This window comes from Arvicanthis niloticus, chromosome 8, assembly GCF_011762505.2.
Source record: "Arvicanthis niloticus isolate mArvNil1 chromosome 8, mArvNil1.pat.X, whole genome shotgun sequence".
Lineage (NCBI taxonomy): Eukaryota > Metazoa > Chordata > Mammalia > Rodentia > Muridae > Arvicanthis > Arvicanthis niloticus.
Window position 1 is genome coordinate 20,673,058 of NC_047665.1, and position 23,513 is coordinate 20,696,570.

The 23,513-nt window shown below is 39.4% G+C and overlaps 1 protein-coding gene across 4 annotated transcripts in view; it reads right to left on the reverse strand.

Annotated features, from left to right (window-relative positions):
* The window catches only part of Phactr1 (phosphatase and actin regulator 1), a 460,522-nt gene that overhangs the window by 435,381 nt on the left and 1,628 nt on the right, over positions 1-23,513 (reverse strand). For all 4 annotated transcript variants that reach the window (XM_034509804.2, XM_076939122.1, XM_076939124.1 and 1 more), the window contains exon 2: positions 23,123-23,273. In XM_034509804.2, the coding sequence (XP_034365695.1) occupies positions 23,123-23,225 (103 nt within the window). In that variant the 5' untranslated portion in view covers positions 23,226-23,273. The remainder of the gene's footprint in view (positions 1-23,122; positions 23,274-23,513) is intronic.

Consider the following 23,513-nt stretch of genomic DNA (forward strand, 5'->3'; position numbering starts at 1 on the left):
TGCTTCTCCTTTGTCTTTCATCTGTTTTTTTTTTTAATTCAAGTTCCTTCTTGCATCTTTTTTTAAGCTCTAACCATGCCCTTACAGAGTCATTCTCTTTTCCTGTATCTCCGCTCATCCTATATGAAGAACTCATTGTGATAGTGTTACAATTGTATTTCAAGATTCTTTATCTATTTCATATTCATAACTTCTTTTTATGAAATATTTGACTGGAATTAGAAGAATCCTGGAGTGGGACTCAGAGGAGATGGATCCCATCCAAGGACTAGTATTATCTTACTAGATAACACTGGTAGAAGGATGGATCTCAGTCACATCCTGTAAAAGTGTAAGGCTCAGATCACATGCAACCTGCAGATTTGTAGCTATGTTATTACTGTCTTGATTAGATTATGGTTTTTTCCTTAACTTAACACAAGGCTAGAATCATTTTGGGAAGAAGACATTTCAGTTGAGAAAGTGCCTGAGTCTGACCCATAGACAAATCTGTAGGAAATTTTCTTGATGAATGATTGATTTGGGAGGACCTAACCCACTATGGGCAGTAGCACCCTTAGCCATGTGGTCCTGCATTGTGTAAGAAGCAGGCTAAGCATCCCAGGTGGAGCAAGCCAGTAAGCAGCACTCCTTCATGCTCTCTTCTTCAGTTCCTGCCTCCAGATTCCGTCCCTGACTTCCCTCAGTGGTTTTGGCATGTATAAAGTCAAATAAACATTTTCATGACCGAGTTGGTTTTGCTCATGGTCTTTATCACAGCAACAGGAAGGAAGATAGAAAAGTTATTCTGGTCTTTTCTAGTAAAAAATTCTCAGCATCTTTTTGCTTCTCAGTCTTATGAGACATTTTCCTGTTATATAATTATAAGTAATTATATTTAGGAAACAACGTGCTATCTGTTAGTCTTGATTCATAGTATTCATGTGTATTTCACAGAACTGAATTATGTAGACTCCATCCCCTGTAGCGTTTCTATCATGAGACAAACACTCATATGGTTTTATGGGGACCTGTTTGGATATAAGAGTGTGCATCCAAAGAATTGAATTCAGTTGTGACTTCATAACTCCCAATAAAAATTTTTTAAAAATTGCTTTTTAAAAAATGTTTGTACAATGTTTACAATTTAAGTAAGTACAATGTTTTCTTATTTTTTTCTAAAGCCCATCAAATAGTTAAAAATCCCAGAGCCTTTTTTCATATTATTTTATGAGCTGAAGCCAAAAATAGAAGTAATACACTAGGGTCTCAAAATAAATATTTTATGCATCTATAATTTCTACAGAAGAGAATGGAGACAGGAATACAAACAAAATTAGGGCAATAGATTATTACTATGAAAAATTTTGAGGTGAGTAAAAACTTATCCTTTAAAAAGTGTGTGCTTGCAGAACACTCTTGCATCAGTCAGATGAGATATGACCTTTGTTTCTTTATTTATTTTGGTATATAGTTTTCTCAGGCATTCCAGGCTGTTATCATACTTATAATCCTCCTGCTTCAGCCTCTAAGTGCTGGCATTTCAGGTGTGTACCATCATTACTGGCCAAAAATGTCGATTTTATATATCCTCAGGCTGACCCTGCTGAATTACCGTTTACAGGATGAGATGGAGTATGTAAATTTTTCAAAAATGTATTCAGTATCATACTAGAGGTCCGGAATAAATAAATAAGGCAAGCAAAATAAATGTAAGAGGTAATTAATTACAAAGCAAGAAAAAATATTTTATTAGTCATATCTATTAGAATTGTGTATATGTAGAATTCTTAAGAGTACATAGGCTATTAGAAAAAATACATTTCACAGTATCACTGGATATGTTTGTATAAAACATCCATCCTCTATATAAAATTAGAAGATAAAAATTTTAGTTTTAATTAAGATTTATTTATTTATGTTTATGGGGTTGAGCATGCTGTGTCAAGGTGCACATGTACCACAGGAATGTAGAGGTCAGAGGAAAATTGATATGACTTGGTTCCCTTTTTTTCAGCATGTGAGTTCCAGAGATTGAAGTCAAGCTGTCATGTTTGGTAGCAAGCCCCTTACATACTGAGTCATCTTACTGGCCTGAAAATAAAAATGTTAAAGTACCACACATAATGGCACTAAAATCATCAAATAGCTGTAAAGATTTTTAACAAAGATGAGTAATAATTCCAGATAAAACTATGAAGCTCCATGGATATAAATTAAGAAGACCTAAATAAAATGAAATTAATATGCCACGATAATTTTCATGAATTTAAAGGCAAAAGTATCTATAGATTTTTAAAAAATCTTCCTGCTATGTTGACTCTCATCACATCTATTCAATATTCCACTAGAGGTCCTGGATAAATAAATAAGGCAAACAAAATAAATGTAAGAAGTAGTTATTAAGGCATAAACCTTTGAAAAATTGACCTATTGATCCATTGTAATTCCAAACGAATCTAAGGATTTTTAAAGGAAATTTGACAAGTGATTCTAAAACGCTTGTGGGAATGCAAAGAGACTAGGTAGCGTGGTCTTGACAAATGAGAGTGAACTTGTAGATTTATAATACCTAAGATTTATGAAAGCACATAATACAAAAATAATGTATGATGAATGGATGAGTGGAAGACCTAAAAGCAGATACACAGCCAGAGTCCCTTGATTTGGGTGAGGATATCTTTGTAATACAGAAAGGCAGCAATAAATTCTTAAATAAATATTAATTTGTCATTTGAATATTTACAGAGTGGAAAACCACTCTTGATCCCTTCCTCATGCTAGACACCAAATCCAATCCCACAAGGCTTATGAACAAATATGGGAAAGACAAATAATAGAATTTCTAAATGAAAATTTTTCTCGTGGGAAAATAATTTTGTAAACTTGGAAGAAAGTTTTAAGACAACTTTGTAAGAAGCAATAAGCAGAGAAAAAAGAAAAAAAACAAATAGCCACACTGATTTGTTGAAACTAAAGAACTTCTATTCCTGTTAAGACATCATTTAAAATGTAAGGTACCAGGTATCTGAGGTACAACTAAAACACTGTCAATCAGGGAATATAAAACCTTACTTAGAAACAAGTAAAGGTCTCAAATCAAATATAAGTTTTTATCTTAGGAATGCAGGGAAAAAAGAAGAGGAAAAAATTTCCAAGTGAAAAAGAGAAGAAAATGATAAAGATAAAAGCAGAAGTCAGTGAAATGAAAACAGGAAAACAAAAAAACTAAATAAATTAAAATTTATTCCTTCAATTTGTCTGCAAAACTCATGATGTCCTCATTCTTAATAGCTGAGTAGTATTCCGTTGTGTAAATGAACCACATTTTCTGTATCCATTCTTCTATTGTGGGACATCTGGGTTGCTTCCAGCTACTAGCTATCACAAATAAGGCCACTATGAACATAGTGGAACATGTGCCCCTGTGGTATGGTGGGACATCTTTTGGGTATATGCCCAAGAGTGGTATAGGTGGGTCTTCAGGTAGTTTTATTTTCAATTTTCTGAGGAACCTCCAGACTGATTTCCAGAGTGATTGTACCAGTTTTCAATCCCACCAGCAATGGAGGAGTGTTCCTCTTTTTCCACATCCTCACCAACATGTGCTGTCACCTTTTGGTCTTAAATTCTGATTGGTGTAAGGTGGAATCTCAGGGTCATTTTGATTTGCATTTCCTTGATGACTAAGGACTTTGAACATTTCTTTAAGTGCCTCTCAGCCATTTGAGATTCCTCTGTTGTGAATTCTATTTAGTTATATACCCCATTTTTTGATTGGGTTGTTTAGGTTTTTGGAGGTTAGCCCCACAAGTTCTTTATATATTTTGGTTATTAGACCTGAATGAGTTAACTCAGACTCAAAAGGACATGTACAGTTTGTACTCATTAATAAGTGGATATTAGCAAAAAAAAAAAAAAAAAAAAAAAAAAAAAAAAGTACAGAATACCCAGGATACAATCCACAGCACTCAAGAAGGTTAACAAGCCGGAGGGCCCAAGCGAGAATGCTTCAATCCCACTTGGAAGGGAGAAAAAAAGCAATAATGGGGGAAGACTGAGAGAGGGACCTGGGTGGGAGAGGGGACAGGAAGGAGAAAAAGGGAGTGTGATCAGGTATAGAGGGGCAGAAACAGGAGTGAAGCCCTGAGGGCCAGCAGAAAGAATGGAAACAGGCAGCCTCAGGAGGTAGGAGGTGGGTGGGGACCCTCTAGAGTGTACCAGAGACCTGTGAGGAGAGAGACTCTCAGGACTCAAAGAGAGGGACCTTTGATGAATTGTCCAACAGTGGGGAGAGGGAACTTGTAGAGTCCACCTCCAGTTAGAAAGACAGAGCATCAAATGGAGGGATGGGGTTGCCATCCCACAGTCAAAAACTCTGACCCAGAATTGTCCCCATCTAAAAGACTTGCAGGATCAAAAATGGAGAAGAGACTGAGAGAAGTCTAGTGATCAGCTCAAATTGAGATCCATCTCAAGGGGAGGCTCCAAGGCCTGGCACTATTATTGATGCTATGGTATATTTACAGATAGGAGCTTAGCATGGCTGCCCTATGAGAGACCCAACAAGCAGCTGAAAGAGTCAAATGCAGATACTTACACCCAACCAATGGACAGAAGCTTGTGATTGAATACAGAAAGGCTGAGAGAAGCTGAGGAGAAGGGTGACCTCATAGGAAGATCAGCAGTCTCAACTAACCTGGACCCCCAAGATCTCTCAGACACTGAGCCACCAACCAGGCAGCATACACTAGCTGATATGAGGCCCCAGGGAGTAGAGAGGTCTGGTGGGGTGGGGGATGGGGACATCCTCTTGGTGACAGGGAGAAGGTATGGGATGAGGAACTGTCAGAGGGTGGAATGGAAGGGGGATAATGACTGGACTGTAAAAAAAATTTAATAACAACAACAACAATGATGATGATGATGATGATGATAATGATGATGATGGTGATTTTAAAAAGATATCCAACAAAAAAATAAAAAATGTACTCCTCAAAAAATTAATAAAATTGATTACTTTCTGGAAGAATGAATAAAGAAGAAAAGATTGAAGAGATAACTCTTCAATGTTAGGAATCAGATTGGAATTATATCTATGGATACTAGAGCTGTTTAAAAAAGAAATGGAGGGCTGGAGGGATGGCTCAGTGGTTAAGAGCACAGACTGCTCTGCCAGAGGTCCTGAGTTCAATTCCCAGCAACAGCACGGTGGCTCATAACCATCTGTAATGTGATTCAATGCACTCTTCTGGTATGTGTCTGAAGACAGATGCAGTGTACTCATATAAATAAATAAATAAATAAATAAATAAATAAATAAATCCTTTAACAAAAAAGAAATGGAAACACATCTTTATGCTTGTCAAATTCCTTTGGAAAACTTTGAATATCTTTACATAAATAAAAGTAAACCTAAAGTTGTCCTAGAACATGTCCAAAGCAGAATTACTTATGCTGACCCCAAAGTCAGAGGCAACCAATACAATATTATCTCTTGGCATTATTCTTGGTTTCCTGCCATAAGCAGGTGGTAAGACTCTTATGATGAAGACACCACTCATTTTGCATGCAGGACCCAGATAAATCAACCTCAACTGACTAAGAAACTCTCACCCTCCCAGGTATCTTATGTAATGCCAGAAGGTGACACAGACCAATGGGAAAAAGATTTACTAATTATCTCATCCAGAGCTGGACCTGCATGCTACAATACCAACCTGCCTGACATGATAGTCCCGCTAGTGTAATAGTGGCATAATGGTTATAGAGGTAACCAACTGCCTTATGACAAACTATAGGGTCTGCTCCATACAAGGGATTGCATGTCTGATACTTGTCAGTAGTCCATGATTGGAAACAACATAGACCCAGGGGAACAACCTACTTTTGTGGTTTTGCTAAGTGCTAGTGTTGGGAAACTACCTTCTAAATATTTGTGTTTAAATCTATAAATTTGTGTTGCTTTCAACTTTGGTCAGAAAAGCTTCTTTGTGCAGTGGGTAGTGGTTTAATATAGTGACTCATAACTAGTTAAATGTCATGTATAACTAATAATGAATGCTTGAGTGCAGACAATCATCTATATTCACTTCCCCTATTCAAGATGGGGACATTGTGGACGTTGGGACATAAAGAATGTAGGAGCTGACAGATAAAGAGGAGGAACAGGAGATGCTGAGTCTTGGACATTCCATCTGTCACATGGACTGACCCAGTGCTTGTGACCATTTGGGAAATGTTCATAGTCTACTAGACCAACATTTTGTGTTTTTTTAAATTGTTTATTTGACCCTTAACTTGGTGATATTATCTTAACTATCTCTGGTAGCTATACTTTTTATTTTGTTTTTTTAATATTTATTTATTTTATATGTATGAAGGTTTTGTCTATGTTCCACATGTAGGGCTGTAATTTTTTTTTTATCAATTTATTTAAGAATTCTCTATATTTCTATGTGTGGACTTAGCTTTTAATTTTTTTCTGTTTTTCTCTTATTGAAAGTATGTTTTTAGACAGATGCCTTTCATTTATTTGAAAGTACCCTGCTCTGAAAACATCATAAGGTAACTGCATTGGAATGTGTGGAAGGAATAAAATAATTGCAAGCAGTTGTTGTGCCTTTATTAAAGGTAAAAATGAAAGGAGAAAATCACAGGACTAAGGAGCCCAGTTGATGAGGCTTGCATGGATTCCAGCTGGGATAATGTGGAGACAAAGGTCTATGACGTCCACTCATAGAAGTTGCTACATTAAAAGAAGAGACTCACGAGTCCTGATGGTAAGCGAATGAGAACTGGTAAGAAATGCATGCATGCATGAATGAATGAATGAACGAATGAGTGAATGAATGAGGAAAAGAAATAGCTTCTGTTCCTTTTTCTCAGGGGGATACAAAGAGCTCACTTATTAATATGGAGGTAGATGTTGCTAAAACCCATTATTTTGTAACCATTACAATACATATCAATAAATATCAAGTAAAGGGAAATAAACCAAGAAAGAACCAACAGAGATGCTAAATCTAGAGGGAAGTTTGATGAAGATGAGGGTGTTATTGGCTTTAAAGTTTCCTCCCCCATACTCACTTCTTTCAAGGTAGAAAGTGGGCAGGATCTTGCCTGGAAATAAAAAATGGTCAGCTCTAGTAGAGAGAAATTGAGTTTTAGGTGTCTCCATATATGGCACTTAGAGAAAAGATGTGATGTTACTTTTAGAGTATTCTAGCCTAGAAAAGCAAACTTGAGTCTCGTCATGAGAATATGACAGATAATGGCGAATTAGGAGTGAACTGTTAAAAAGGGAGAGAAGAGTCATGTGGTTCACAAAGGATGCTAAATGGTAATGTGAGGGCGTAGAAACAGTCCAGGGCAAAAAAAGCAAGGGGCCTGACCATAGACAGGGCTGTCCTGGATCATAACCTTAGGCTGCACTGACCTTGGTCTGGATTTTGTCCTGGAGCAGAGGGAGCTTTGAGGGATGTTCCCAGTCAGTTTACATGGAAATGCAAAGAGCAGGTTATATTAAAATGTTACTGTAGCTGATAAATGTGCTGTGGTTTTAAAATAACTATCTACATGTACATTCACATGGATGGATAGACGGGGATTAAGAGGTGACAGATCTCGTGTAGAAACCATAAAGGCAACCAAATAAATCCAGGAAAAACATATTCATTCCTTTCTCTTTATGAGAACTTTCCAGAGGTTAGATAGAGATGAGGGTCTACCCTTTTAAAAAATGTATGAGAAATTATCGTTGTTAGGGGACCCCCTGAGTCTGTGGACAAACAGTATTAATATTAAGAGTATTTTGTTTTAGATTAACTGGAGGCCCTTGACATTTTGTTGAAAATTGAGTCTTGTGTATTTTATTTCAGCAGATTAGGAATCTGGGCCTCATGTATGAAACACACTTCACCGCTTGGCCTATGTGATAAGATTTAGAAATGTAAGCAATGCTAGACCTCACAATTGAACCTAGTACAGTGTCACTATGGCAAACTATCCTGTAGAAAATACAATGTGTCAGTGATACAAATGGATGCCATTGACAGAAATACAACCCAGTCTACAATAGTTACTTCTATGTCTTAAGCAGGTTTAACAAGATGATACCAAGAATGTTCATTGGGCTGGGATTTTGTTACCACTAAATTTAGTTTGCAATCCTGAAACATCTTTATTTTTTATATATAACATCCTTTTCTAGAGAAGCAAAATATGCAAAAAAATGTTTCTGGTGCCTTTTAATTTTTATTCTTCTGCTTATCATTAAAGGCACTCTTTCTTTTATACACACCTGACACCAGTTCCCTTTTGTCCTTGGTAAATTTATGAGGGTCCATAACAGAGAATGGAGGGCTGCTTTTATTTTACTATTTCTGTCCAGGTTCTAGATTCATGACCTTTCTACAAGGCCCCGTTTAAGTCTTAGTTGTTGTTGTACAATATTAAGAGTGTGCCATCTACCTCGAAGTCTATCAGAGTAGAACCAGATGACCACGAAATCCACACTCTTGCTGTCATAAGCAGTAGAAGGGCAGGTTTCCAAAAGACAAGTCCACTTCTGTACACTGAGCTAGCCCTACGTTCTATAACTATATGGGACTAGGGACTTTACTCTGAGTTTCCTGTAAGGCTTGAATATCTATCTTCTCATGGATGGATGCCTGCATATAGAGGGAAGCAAGACCATTAGTTACCTTGCCAAACACTGGCCTGGCAGCAATCCTCTTCCAGGGGGCTTATATTTCATTTTATGAAATGTTTTTTTACCTAATTTGAAATTGTTTATCTGCATGAGACATATTAATAAAACCTGTTTGTCTTTCTGGTGGCAGGTCTTTCTTCCACCACCACCCCCATCTTTGCACGTCCCCATCTTTGACTGCCTGATTTTTGTGGCTGAACTATTTTTATCCCCACTCCTACACTTCTGTACCACTACGAAAATTAGTTCTGCCCTCTTTGCTTTTCTCTGCCAACGTTATGGCCCTTTATGGTTCTCACCTTGCATGAACATATAAGAAAGATGATGGCGATATTATATTCCTTTCAGCAAATATGAAGTACTATTTAAAAACACAGATGTGAGGTCAGCCTTCCTGAACTTGTATCCAAATTCCATACTTGTAATTTCATGATTTCATACAATCAGTATCTCTGTGAATCTATGAGACCAACATAGCACTCAAACCTTGCAGTCTCCATGGGGATTCAAACACATAATCCTAATTAAGTCTTTGGCAAAAAAATATTCCTGATAAACCTTGATTGTATGTAAGCTGTTATTACTTGCCAGCCCAAAGCAAGGCTATAGCTGTGAACTAAACCTTGGCACAGTTCCAAAGCTTGATAGCTATCAGACTTACTTTAAAAAAAATTAACTCTCCAAGCTTTGGTTCCCTTATATGCAAATGAGAAATAAAATGAACTTCTTCACTGGGCCTTGAGAGGATAAAACATTATGTAATAAATGTAAAACACCTAACACAGAGCCTGACAAATGGTGGGCGGACAACAAATGTTCACTGCTTCCTTTCCTCCCAGTTTCTTAAAGTAGACATTGTGCAGAGTGGCCGGGGGCTGGCTGCTAAGCCATGTGAGATGCAGAAAGGAAACTGTGTCTCAGGCTTTGCACACTGAACCAAGTCGGACAGAATCCCAAGCAACTTCTCTTATTTAAATGTTGATCATGCCTGGATAAAGTATATGTCACCTTCCAGGTCACATTCACCATGATGACCAACAGCAAGCCTTATTGTTTTAATTGTGCATTTTCTACATGGCTAGTTTTACATATAGATGGTAATGAATGGCATAATTTAAGGTCTTAAGTTCATGTCCAGCATGCAGAAAGGTGACATATACTTGGTGTTAGCCTTGTGCAGCAAACTGCTTGCCTTGTTCATTTGGAAGTCACCTCAAAGTAAAGGCTGCTAGCTTGAGTTATTTGAGTCACTTTACAAGAAGATGATAGCATATAGAGATAGGAACAGCAGTGTCCTGCTGATGGTTTTGTTATTTGACACAAGGTCATCTGGGGAGATGGAAGCACAGCTGAGAAAATGTCTTCACTAGCTAGGCCTGTCTGCAAGCCTTGGGAGGAGGGGATCAGATTTTAATGGTTGATTTGGAAGGGTCCAGCCCACTGTGGATGGTGCCACTGCTGGTCAGATGATCCTGGGTTGTATTAAAAATCAAGTCATGCAAGCTATAAAGAGCAAGCCAATAAGCAGAGCTCTTCCATAGCCTCTGTTTTACTTCCTGCCTCCATGTTCCTGCCCTGACTTCCTTTTAAATAGACTATAAGATGGAAGTCAAATGCACTTGTCCTTTCCCCAATTTGCTTTTGGTTGTAATGTTTATCACAGCAACAAGAACCTACTGACTAGGACAATTAGCCTCTGCAATGGGATCCTGGGTTTTGTCTAACTACTCTACCACATCCCGCTATGTTATTTAGTTAAATATACAGCTCTCACCCCCAACCATCTAGTCACTAGAAATGTAAGAAACTACAAAGCTAGAAAGATGTATGAAGACTTTATGTTTGAAACCTAACTCCTCTCTCTCTCACCATGTTTCAAACACACACACACACACACACACACACACACACACACACACACACACACACATGTATATACTTGTAAGGTTTAATTTCATATAAATTGAGGAAATAAACTTTAACCAGTGACAACTTTCTTGTTTTGAGTGAAATGTGCATGTACAGCTTCTGGTGTATGTCAGATATTAATAAGCAATTCTTGCTTTTCCTTTCTTCCCCAGGGCTTTGTTTTATCATCTGTAAAATGAACCAGTTGAATGTAGCATTTTCAGGCTCTAACATCCTATCATTTTCATGACTACACTGTTGAGTAAAAGACTAGAAAGACCTGGGTAGCTGTTGGTATGTCTTGAACAAGAAGAAAGGCACACTGTCGGGATTACAGACTTTTCTTACTGGACAAGTCGGAAGCAAAGACCTGCCTAGGACAGATTAGGTGGATGTTTTATTTGTGTTCTGTTGTGTCTACAGATGGGCCACTGACGGTAATCAGATCACGGGGCATTAGTCAGACAGTGTGTCTAGTAAATAACAGAAGAACTGATTCAGAGATACAGTCCAGCTGGCAAAGTTACCTTTGGGGTAAAACCAAAACACAACAAACCTATCTCCCTTCCTTCAAACTGTGTCTGGTTATTAATCCATGGAGAGTATCACCAGTCCTTAGTTTACAAGAATTTATATTAATTTTAAAGTTAAAATAGAGATCAAAAATAATCCCTGGGTCTTTATTTAGATTAAGAGCCTACACCAGGGTGTGTTCAAGTGCATGATAAGACTGCAAGCATATGCCCCACAGTGTAGGATCAGCTATTTTAGGTAATGGAGAATACTTCAGTTTGCTTTGGTTTGGTTTTATGGTCTGCATTTTCTAAATTTTCTGTAACTATTATGAACTGTATTGGTACTGAGGAGAAAAAAAGAATGAGGCATGAGTGTTGCAAGAAATTCCCATGGGGACCTGGGAAAGTTGTCTCATAGGTAAATCATATACTGTCTAATTCAAGCTAAGAATGGCGGTCTCTCCTCCCACTGTAATAGTTTCCCAAGAAAGAAAGATTAAATGTTCCTCTAGGGAGCTTCTCCCACAGTGTAACTCCACAGAATGACTGTGGGGCCATTCTTACCATTCAGCTCTAGAGACTTTCTGTCTCTGAACATGTGCTGTAAGAACTCTATATTTTATTTGTCTGTTCACAGTGTGTGTGTGTGTGTGTGTGTGTGTTGGTAAATTTGCTCAACCAGAGAACACTGACCTAGAATATGTGATGTAGAGGATCACAAGGGTTAAGATTTTAATTATGGCTTCATTTGCATAGCTGCGGGGCCTTGAAAAATTACTAGATCTTTGGAACATGTATAAAATGGGCATGATAAAAAAAATACACTTTACAAATTTCCCTTTTGTGAATCCAATGAGGCAATGGAAAGGCCCTGATACACAGTGAGGCCTCCTCTCCCCTTTATTTTTCTTTGCAACTTCAGGCTGTTCAGTGAACTTGGGTTATGGGTTCAATGTGGAAATCTGCTCTGTAGGGTGTTTACGATGTGGCCTGGCTTTTTAAAGATAAAGATAAGATTGGTCTAAGACAAGTACCATCTTGGACCAACTTAGTCAACAGACTGTGTTTAATTATCTAAGCAGAAGACCTTGGTCCACATTGGTCCAAAAGAAAGTAAGTTCTATTTTAAACAGCTGTAGCAAAACCTCTTTTTTTTTCTCCTCTTCTGCAGTGTCTTGTAACAAATTATAATTCTTCTATGGTGAATGAGTTGTTTTGTTGTTTTTTTAGATTTGTTTCTTAGATACTCTTCTTGGTACTAACTCAGGACATTGCTTCTGATGGGAACCTAATCCAGAATTTTAAATTGTCTTGGTGTCTGCAAACATCTGCTTCATGTAAGTGTTTAAAATGGGCTATTAATTTTCAGTATTAGTGCTAAAAAGGAAAATATTGTGTTTATAGTCCAAAGTATAATTTAGAGTGTTTCCTGACAATTTCCTAGTCCTCTAAATAATGTCAAAGGAAAGATTAAGGTTCAGAAGAAATACAACTCAAAAGCACTTGTAAAAGGTGTCAGCAAATAGTTTTCAAGAATTATTGTACCACACTGAGTATTTTGGATTGTTCTCTGCTATCTCAACTCCAAGACTTTGGTCCATAGATCTTATTTCATGTTTGTGATTACATAGATTCTAGATTCAAAACACTCTCTGAATTCAATACATTCTAAATTAATCCCCCCTTCTTGATTTTCTTCTTATAATCCTCTCAATGAATATCTTTCTATATAATATATAATATGTAATTAATATGTAATATATAATAACTTCTAATATACAAAGGCAACAACTTAGGACCTTTTGACATACTTCTCCCTCAGTATCCAGCTGTCTTACTGTCTTGCACATACAAAGAATCTTCATAGTGATTCCAGATCCTGACTTCTGAATTCTCCCAGTTTGTTAACTGTCCAATCATGTTTGCATCACTGCAGTAGCCAGTGGCTCTCATGGTTTTAGTCTTTTTCTCCCTTACCAGTCCTCAGATCTGTGACCTTCCTAAAAATACATCTAAGTACAGATCCTCATTGTGCTGTATTCTTTAGTGGACTCAACATCAACTTTGGAACCTCTTAGCTCAGCAAACAAAGCCTTGAATGTGTTGGCTTCTGACTACTGATCTAGACTCTTCTTTTGTAATTATGGACCTGTGTCTGGTCTATGCTCCTTGCAATAAACACAGGACTTGAATGGATCACTCTCTTCAGATGTCATGGCTTATCACATCACTTTAGACTGCCCAAAAGATGCTTCATTGTCCTCACTAAATCCAACTGAAAGAAAAGTTACTTGTTACTCAATCTTGAATAGCAATTTGGAAACACACTGCATCTGTGATGCTAGGAAGTCCTAAGAAATGGACAAGTTGGCTAATATTACCCAACAGTAAAGCTATAAACTGGAGCTTTTGGAATCAGTAAGTTTGTTTCAATATCAGTTCTACAGGTTTATTCTTATTTGTGTGTGTGTGTGTGTGTGTGTGTGTGTGTGTGTGTGTGTGTTTCACCTGTATTACATAAGTGCACTGAATGCATGCCTGGTGCCCACATAAATCAAAAGAGGGTATTGGATCCCCCTGAAATTGGAGTTAAGGAAAATTGTGAGATGCTACATTTATGAGCCACCATGTAGATTCTTGGACCTGAATGCAGGTCCTCTGTAACTACTGAGCCATTGTTCCAGCATCTTCCCTAGCAATTTTATATTTTAAGATTACCTCACATTTCCGAAGTGTTTAGAAATTTAAATTGGAAATCAACAACATCCGAGAAGAGATGAAATGCAGTGGTGGTGGGGGGGGGGGGGCAAATCTCTCTAGGAAGATGGAGCCCTGCCCTTTTCTTTTGAGGAATGATAAAATTAAAGGGGGAATTGACATCAGAGCAGCTCCTGGTTATATGAATTTTTGGTGCTTAACATTTTGCTCAGTGTTCTACATTTATTTGTTTGCTACCTAGAAACTGTGTATTCCTATGTCACATTCATACCCTTTTGGGAGAGCTAAACACTGTCTGCACCATTATCCAATGTTAGTTAGCAAATAATCTTAATTCATTTTTTATTGCTATTATTTCCTTGTATTGCTTGTCCTCAGTCATGATAAATAAAAATGCAGTCCTAGCTATATATTATTCCATTTTGATGAAATTTTCCTATTTTACAATTTCTAAAACACAAAAGCATAAATACACTACCGTATTAAGGGAGTACACACACTTTTCTGAAAACCGTAGTATGTTGTACTACAGTTTGTGAAATGCCATTTTGTTTCATTTAGTCCTCAAATTTGCACTTTGGATTAAGAACTCTTGACTTGATTACCATTCTGCACTAGAAATGCAGAAGGGAAGCACAAGAGATTACACTCTCGGAGTAGCTACACAAGCTAGGAAGTAGACATCACTATTTGAACTCAGAATCACTGGAGGGTAATGGCGAAATCTCAAACACAATGATTAGCTTGTAGTCAATATTGGAGGCTATTTGTACTGTTGCTGTAGTGGTAACAGTCTGATGCATAGAAAATGGACAGAAAGTAAATATAAAAAGTAAATAGTTACAGAGACTTAAACAGAATTAATCGGCTCTATTTACTCTTTCTTTCTTTCTTTCTTTCTTTCTTTCTTTCTTTCTTTCTTTCTTTCTTTTCTTTCTTGTCTTTTGCCAAAGGCTTTGATATTATCCTGCTCTTGCAATTCTGAATGAGAAACACATAGATCTTGAAGATCACCTCTCTTTTCAGACACAGCACTTCAAAGTCCTGCTTTAACATATCAATGCCCATTCAGGAGTTTAGCACCTCTGTGTGTCAGTGCTCCCTGGGAAATCATTACACATATTGAGCATGGTACTGACTACACGCTAGCTTTGCTATGCTGGACTCCTACCCTTGCTTCTGTTGTACGGGCACAGAGGGTGGCACTGGATGTTTTCTTTCTTGTAGCCTTAAAAAACAAAACAACTTTTTTTTTTTTTTTTTTTTTTGACAAACAGATTTATTTGGGCAAACGAAGAGTGAGACTTCATCCCCAGCACCTGTGAACTGTTGATACTAATTGGGTCGTGGCTGCTGCTAGCTGAGTATGGGCTGCATGTTAGTCTGCTCTTTCAAATGCCGAACGTGAGGGTGGGAGTTATTAATTGATTAGAAGTGTTTCCTTGTATTTTCATGTCATTTTCCCCTCTCCTGTGTCTCATTATTTTAGATTCTCCCTTCCTCTAACTCTCTGCTCTACAGAGGAAACTTGAACCCCAAGATGTGTTAAAACAGATGGTTACTAGATGCAAGACACTCCAAATACCAAGGACCTCCTCCACAGAAGCTCCTTTGTGAGCCTGTTCCAAAGGCTTGCTCAGAAGCTGGAGCTGGCCCTCACGGACCTCTAATCCGCAGGACTGGAGGACCTTTTTCCGGTTCCATTCTCTCCTTCACACAGTGTTCTCTGTATTAAACACAGGTTGGGAGAGCCTGCATGTGAGCAATTAGAGGTCTAAAATGGACCGTGTGTGAGGCCAGGAGGGCAGGCTTCGTAGTTGCTTTGTCATCCCTGAGTGAAGCACAGCTTGCAGCTTCCTAGCTAGAGTTATAAAGAACAGACTCCCAGCCTCCTCAACAGGGATTTGTTGAGGGCGATAGCCTAATCGCCAACCACAAAAATGAAACCAGAAAGGATTTTGTAAAGTTTTCATAGGAAACCTTGTTCTGAAACAGGGCCTAGAAGTCAGCATGTAAGTTACTTGGGTAATGAACCCAGTAAGACCTAGGAAGGAACCACTTTGTGGGGAGACCAGAGGCATAGCTGATATTGCTGTGCTGGTGCTAGCAAGACCTGAAGGGGAAGACAGAAAGGTGTTGCTGAGATGTAGAGATTATAATCCACTTGGCAGCCATTCCTTAAAAGGGCACTGGATTGACTTATGGTCACTGCTTGTGCCCTAGCTTTTCTGGGGAAAACCAGACCTTTGCCTTCAGGAGTGAACCACACTTGGGGTCTCAGGGGACCGGGATGGAGAGAGAGTGCAACGTTCTGCTAGCTAAAGGACCAAGATTCTTAATTCATGGCAGGATCCCTGTGAGCCGTTCTCACAGTGTATTCCAATGAGTGACTTTGATGGGTCTCCACAGCTTCCTCCATGGTGCCTGGCTGGAAACAAGAGTGTGAGTGTTGGCTGCGTTGAGGATCAGTTGGCCAAAAGGTGTGAGGCCAGGACTGGGTGGTAGAGACAGAAGGGAAGGGGATCTGAGTTAGGCACAGCTTAGAACTCAACTTCTGAACATATTTGGAGCATTCTTTGAAGTGGTCAGGTAAGTTATCACAGGGCTCATCCCTTTCACAACTACTTTCAGACAGAAGAAAAACTCAAGTCATTATTTATCCTATACATTTAAATCTTCATTGCCTCTGGAAATTTAGCTTACAAAGTCTATAATTGTTTAATAACATACCTAAACTTTACCTAAACTTCTCTTTTGAGTTTTTAGTAGATTTGTTTCATAACAGATACCCTACGTTGAGGACTTTCACTTTTCACATTTTAATTCTTTCAGTCTTTTTAGGCACCCCTTCCTTCAGGCTTAAAGTGCTGTCCACTTCCAACTAAAGATTTTAAGATTTTAAAGGAATTGTGGTTGGGGAGCAGTGTTTTCCATGTCTGAAGCCTTACGTCTTTTCTCTGAATCTGAAGTTTCTCTTTGAAAAATGTAGACTGAAGGATTTTTGTTCTACCAGGTCAGTAGAAGCATTTAATAAATCACAATGGTCTCTTTTATACCAAAGATGATGCTGCCCACCAAGAAAATAGTATTTAAGAAGATCATTATACTTGAAGTTTGTGGAAGGCATTTAAGTAACTAACATCAGTATTAGGACACCCCCCCCCACACACACACACAGGTGGATAGAAGGCATTTAAATAACAAGAGGATATTATTAGTGACTAATTGACAAGATCTCTCTCTCTCTCTCTCTCTCCTTCCTCGCCTCCCTCCCTCCCTCCCTCCCTCCCTCCCTCCCTCCTCTCACTTAACCCTTCAACCTCCCTTGGATCTGGAGGTAGCAAATTATTTCTATGAAAAATCTGAGGTTTAGAGAGGCTGCCTTTTTTTTTTTTTTTTTTTTTTTTGAGTTCCTATATCAAGTGAGTGAGGGCATTTAGTATACGATAAAAATGGAACCCTGCACTATGACAGAGGCTATCATGTAGGCATAGGAAAAACATCTGGAAACATCGGGCAAAACTTAATGGGAGGTGGTGTTGATGCTAGCCAGGTCTTACCTTAAGCACAGGAAAAGAAAGAATGCTATTGTTAATTAACTGTTACTAATGACTTGCAACTAATTGAGTAATACCAAATGTTCTTTGTCTCTTGGGACCAAACTAAGAAATCTCAGAGGTGTAAAGGTTAGGTTAGTTGGAGAGCATTCAATTGAAATCTAAAGATTCAAAGGCCAATGTTCTGATGGATTTCTTGTGGGGAGGGGAGCACATGACAAAAGGTGGAGATGAGGAGGGGCATTAAGGGTTGACAGAAGGGTTTCAGTGAATGTTTCTTTATTCCTAAAACAACTTGAAGAGATTCTGAAAAGCTCACCGTGGCATTCATCAGTTGTCAAAACTGGCATTTTCCTTTGTTGAACAAGACAATGCAGACAAGAGAAAAGGTACGTTATGAGGAACACCAATGGCTGCAAATGCCATGAGTTATGTAAAGTGATAAAGGAGGTGGGGGGATTGTCATCGGGAGCCATGAATGTGACTGCCTGGTGGCTTTAGTCAACTGACTGCCTGTTAATACATTGAAGGTAATTCAATGTCCAGTGACACTGAGAGCTTTTAGGTAAAAAATGGGGCTCCAGCATAGTGGAAAGAACTTGAGTTATGTAAGAGATGGGCTCTCTAGCCTCCTGTTAGAAGCTGTGTGATCGTGGCATGTGATGAAATCACTCAGAGCCTCAGCTTCTCCATCTTGGGAAGTGTGATATGTCATGAGTGTTACCCCTGTTCACCTCCTTCATTGACTTAATCAATCAAGGCCAGCTGAAAAGGTACCTCCTTCCTGCAAGGAACACTGAGATATTTAAAATAGCTTGGACGATGGAGTCATGTGTGCTTGAATCAGATATCCAAATGGATGGTCTGTTTCAAGAATCTTCCACTCATCAATTTTAAATTCTGTGTGTGTGTGTGTGTGTGTGTGTGTGTGTGTGTTCACCTATTAGCACATGGTTGAGGATGTCAACTGTCAAACGTGGTTGAGACCCAGTATCTCACTAGATCCTGGAACTCAGTAATTAGGTGAGGTTGTCTGTTTAACAAAGCCCCAGAGTCTCTGCTTCCCCAGCACTGGGGTTATATGAGATCCATTGTCTCATGTATGCATGTGTTCTTGAGCTATTGTGGCAAGCATGTTTCCAACTGAGTTACCTCCCCAGCCCCAAGTCTTAAATGTTCTAATCTGCAACATGCACATAATGCTACAATCCCCATTTCCCAAAGTTTCATTGGGAAGGAGCACATGCAATGAATATATAAAGTGCAGTCTCTGATCCATGTATGTTTCTTTCTTGATGTCTACTTGCCACTTTGGATCATTTGAACTCAGTTACAAGAGTCAACTTTTGGGGCTAAATGTGTAGTTCAGTGGTAGAGTGCTTGCCTAGAGTGTGTAAGGCCTGTGTTATCTATAGGAACTATTCATAATATTTGATAGTTTGTAATACTTAACTATGTAGGAGTAGCTAAGAAAAATATTCAGGTAGAAATAGTCACAAAAGAATGGGTTATATAGAGCTTAATGGTAAGGTACCTGCCCTGTGTTCAACCCCCAGCACTCACCCCTCCCCCCAAATAAAAATAAACATAGCTACAGGATATGATAAAATGGTCAGTCCTCAGATGTCATCTCTGATTGCCCATTGGAATCGAGGAAAAGGATTCTCCTTGTGGTATTGCCCCTTAGAGACTATGATTCCATTGAACTGCAGTGGGTCTTCAGTCATGAAGGATCTTGTGAAATCTCTTGGGGTGTTTCTAATTTACACTAGATACAATTCTTTAAAACAACAACAACAACAAAAAAAAAACTTAGCTCTATCATGTAGAAAAGTGGCTAACTCTTCTTCATAGGATTGACCCAGAAGCCTGTTGGAAACTGGGGTTCTGAACACCTTGCCACTCAGATTCTGTTTCACTTAGTTGCGGGGGGGGGGGGGAGGAGGGGGGAGGAGGGAGGTTGAGATAAACCTGGGTGTCCATTTCAACCAGAAAAAAACCTACAATACTCATTTTGTTGACATTTTAATGATGTCCCCCTCAGTGCATTTGGACACTGTAAAAATCACAGAGCCTGACATTGAGGGTGAGACTATCATTGTCAGAACCCAATTAAGGATAAACTTGAATTATATCCCATGGAGACCCATTAGACTTTTGAAGTCACATGCAACTCCAGTTTCCAGAATCTTCCTTTTGAGTTACAGGTGGCCTTTACAGAGTTCCCTCTGTGTCACCAGGATATTCTGGGGTGAACGACTCCCAAACTAAGTAAGAGAACATCATCTGTCGACAGGAGTCAAACAGGAGGCCTGTGGGCTTCACCACCCCCACCCCATTCTCCAGAACACATCTCTAGTTTGATAGTAGAATTCCCAGTCATCCAATCTTCCCCATTTTACACTCAAGCCAATGAGAAATGGAGATTGGAGAAAACAAGCTGTTCTGTTAGCAGAACAAAACACACTCTTGACAGTCTCAGGGATTTCCAAAGGGACTTCGAAAAGTTGGGACTTCTTTTTGCCCCTGCTTTATGAGCTCACATCTTACCGACTCCACTTGTATTAACCAAGTAGAACATCCTCCTCTATTTTGGAACAGGATATTTTCATTTTCCAAGAAAAATTAAGCAAAAAAACCTATGAGTCAGTCAAAAACATATTTGTAAAACTATTGCTTTGGATAGACATGTAGCCTATAATTAATTTTGAAGTTTTTTTTTTTTTTTTTTTTTTTTTAAGAATGTTGTGAATAGTATATACAATAAAGAGTAAATCACACAGGAAAGGAAGAAGGGAATCCTCAGCGTTTTATCTTCTTTCCTCCTTGAAGGTTTTAGATCTCTGAGAACATGTGTTCAGTCTATAGGAATAGTCACATGAATGAATAACAAAGGAAACAAACAGCCTAGCCAATCAGGTCTTCAGTAATGCAAGCTCTAGACTGTAAGCTCTGTGTGAAACTTCCAGTTAGACCTTTTAAGAAAAGGGTGTTGCATCCAGGTTTTTAGATGGTCCTCACACTGCTCTGGGCTAGTGTGGCTGAGTTAAGAGCTGTGAGTGAGATTAATCCTCTTTGCCCCACATCCCTTTCATAAGAAGCAGCCATCACATACCAGTCTGTCTCCTGGTACTCAGAGCCTTGACATGGATTCAATATAGGTTTCAGTCATGCACTGGGGACATGAATGTTTGCCGTGGGAAGAGAGGATTGCAGGCTATGATGTTGAGCCTCCAGCCACTCACTGTTTAACTGGAAGCCTTTGTAAGGCCTGGGGTTTGGTGTCTTGGAACAACTGAGCACCCATGCAAAGTGGGCAGAAGTGACTGCAGTCCCCTGAACCAGTGAGCTGTAGTGAGAAGTCATGAGTTACAGTGGAGGCAGTGCTCCTGAAAGGAGGAGATCCCAAGGTGATGGCCCTAAGTGCTGGGGACTTGGAGATCATGTTTTAAGATAAAGTGAAAGAGTTACTGGGGGATGCACTACAACATACTTTTACTATCTCTGAAGTTTGCCTTCTGGTGGGTTTTCCTGCAATAAGACATAAAAATCTTAGTGATATCATGTTTACTGCACATTCTTGTGTGTGTGTGTGTGTATGTGTGTGTGTGTGTGTGTGTGTGTGTGTGTGTTTGCTTTTCACTAGAAACAGATTGAATTACTGTAAGTTAAGATTTCTTATTTGCAAAGCCTTTGCTGCCTTGGGGACTCCCAATCAGAGAAGGGAGGACCTTTAACATGGGCTACCTATTTTATTGATTCGGTGATGTACAGTGTCTTATGCTGCAGATGGTGTTTTAAGCACTTTAAAGCTTGACTCATTAATGAGCTTAACAACTTAGAAATCTGACACTGTTATCATTTTGCAAAGGACTGTATGAATTGACTTTTAAACATGGGTCCCTAGAGAGGTGTGCTGGCTCTGTCACTCCTGTTTAGCTGCAAACTCTGAAACCTTGAAAACATCTAGTTTTCTGATTCCGAGGACCCCAGCCTTGATAATGTCTGGGAAGCCCACTGAACCCTGCCAATCTAGGATTCCTGGAATGGAAAACAGCATCCTCCTCACCCACAGACACACGTGATCCCAAGGAGAAGCCATAGCGTATGCTGCCACCACCCATGTGTTTCCCAGTTATTCCAGCTCTGGAGTCTACACCACCGTCACTGCTGGTGACAATTCTGACCACTCCACCCCCAGCTCCATCTGCTGCAGCTACCAGGCTGCCTTGTAATCTTCCCACACACCCTGCCCGCTTTCCTCCCATAAAAGCCAAGAGTCCATCATCTTTAAGACAACAGGAACAGACATCTTTACCCTCCACAGTTAACTACTGCTTCCTTTCTTGACCTGCAGCATAGCTGGATGAGACTGTTATGGAATAAGGCTCAGGATGGAATGCACTGGGGCAGAAGTGGCAGTGTATAAGGTCAAGTGGCAGTGTGGAGGGTCAGGTGCCATAATGGGGTGGAAGCCTCTCTCTTCACCCCTCTTTTCCAGCTCCGTATCTACTTCTAGCCACCTTGCTACTTGTAGACCCAGAACAAGCTGGAGCTGTTAACTAGCCTCTGTCTCTTCTCAGGAACATTCTTAGACCTCCTGAAGTGACAGAGAGTAGCTATGCTGCCTCTTTCCTCTTAGAGGCTGGGAATCAGCCATGGTATCACTTTTGCCAACATCAAGTTATGCTGCTGAGCCAGGTGAGGCAAACAAATCCTGCAGAAAATATCCAGCTTCTCTCGACTTTAAGAGCGGAAAATGGAAGCAGGAGTCTTGAAAGCTCTCAAGGTTACCAAGAGCCACGAGCCACGCACAAACAATTCGTAAGAACACTTGGGAAAGATGGGTTATCAGTGCCCGAGATGAGCTTCCTGTCATGCCAAAAGTGAAAGATGCAAGGATTCTAATGCAGCGTATCTCCTTCTCAGCTCTGCTTTGTGACTTCCCAGAACTCAATGACTTTTCTATTTAAACAAGACCACTGTCCACCTTTTCGGTGTGTGCTCGGGGATACAGTCATAATCAAGGCCATTCGAATGGACATCTTAAAAATGTCATGAAAAACACGAACTATGATTTCAACAAAACAAAACAAACCTTCTACCCACCAATTGGACAAAACAATTTGAATTCTTTGGCTACCTTAACGCTAGCAAATATTCTAAATGGAAGCTGGACTGGAGAGCAAGCATGTTAGAGCCTAATCAACTACCTTGAACTAGGTAATGAAAGCATACAGTCTGCTTCACTTCACAGAAGTGGGTGGAAGTCCTTGAGTGTGCACTGAGGATTCTTTAGAAAGCAACTGAGCTCATTGAGACCAGATAAGGGAGCTACACAAGTGGCCCACTTATCTCAGAAGCTCATAATCCAGCCGGATGCCACTCAGCTAGGTCAGGGCGCCCCAAGATCGCCACAAGTGTAACAGCTGCCCGTCTAAAAATTTCCAGGTAAGAAAGCATCCCTCAGTGCTCTTGAGCATAAGCTCTGGACTCAAGGAGTTGGGAATCATTTTCTAACAAAGCTCTTAGAGATAGGCACCCAAACACTTATTTACACCTCCAGAATTATGGATTTCTGAAATTCAGTCAGCACTTTGGTAAATGTTATCAAGTTGGGAATATTAACTGATGAATTTTCAAGACAGAGCTTCAGCCGTTGGAGCTGATGCCACACCATTTACAGCACATCAGCCTGAGGGTGAGGGGCTCCCCTCTTTTCCACTTGTTACCTTGCGCTCCTTGGCTGTAGAAGAATCTCTGTGCCGACTCCACATCCAAGAGTCTGTGAGCAGACTCCACGTCCAGAAAATAATCCATTTTGGGATAATCCATTTTCAATGTTCAAAACAGGATTTTGAGAGAAGGCAATCACTTAGATCTCTATAAAGGGGGAGAGGGGAGAAAGCCACAGTATTTCAGACTGTCAGGTGTGTGTATTCTTTCATTTAAATAAGAGTACTCCATTATTAGATGCCAACATTTGACTGACATTTCTAATTTCAAAGCCCCCACTGCCAGAGCCCTTGTATTGTATGAGAAGATCCAACCTTCAGTTAACACCGATTAAAAATAATACATTCTGCCTGTAAAAATAAAACGATCCAGGTTAAAGAAAAATCA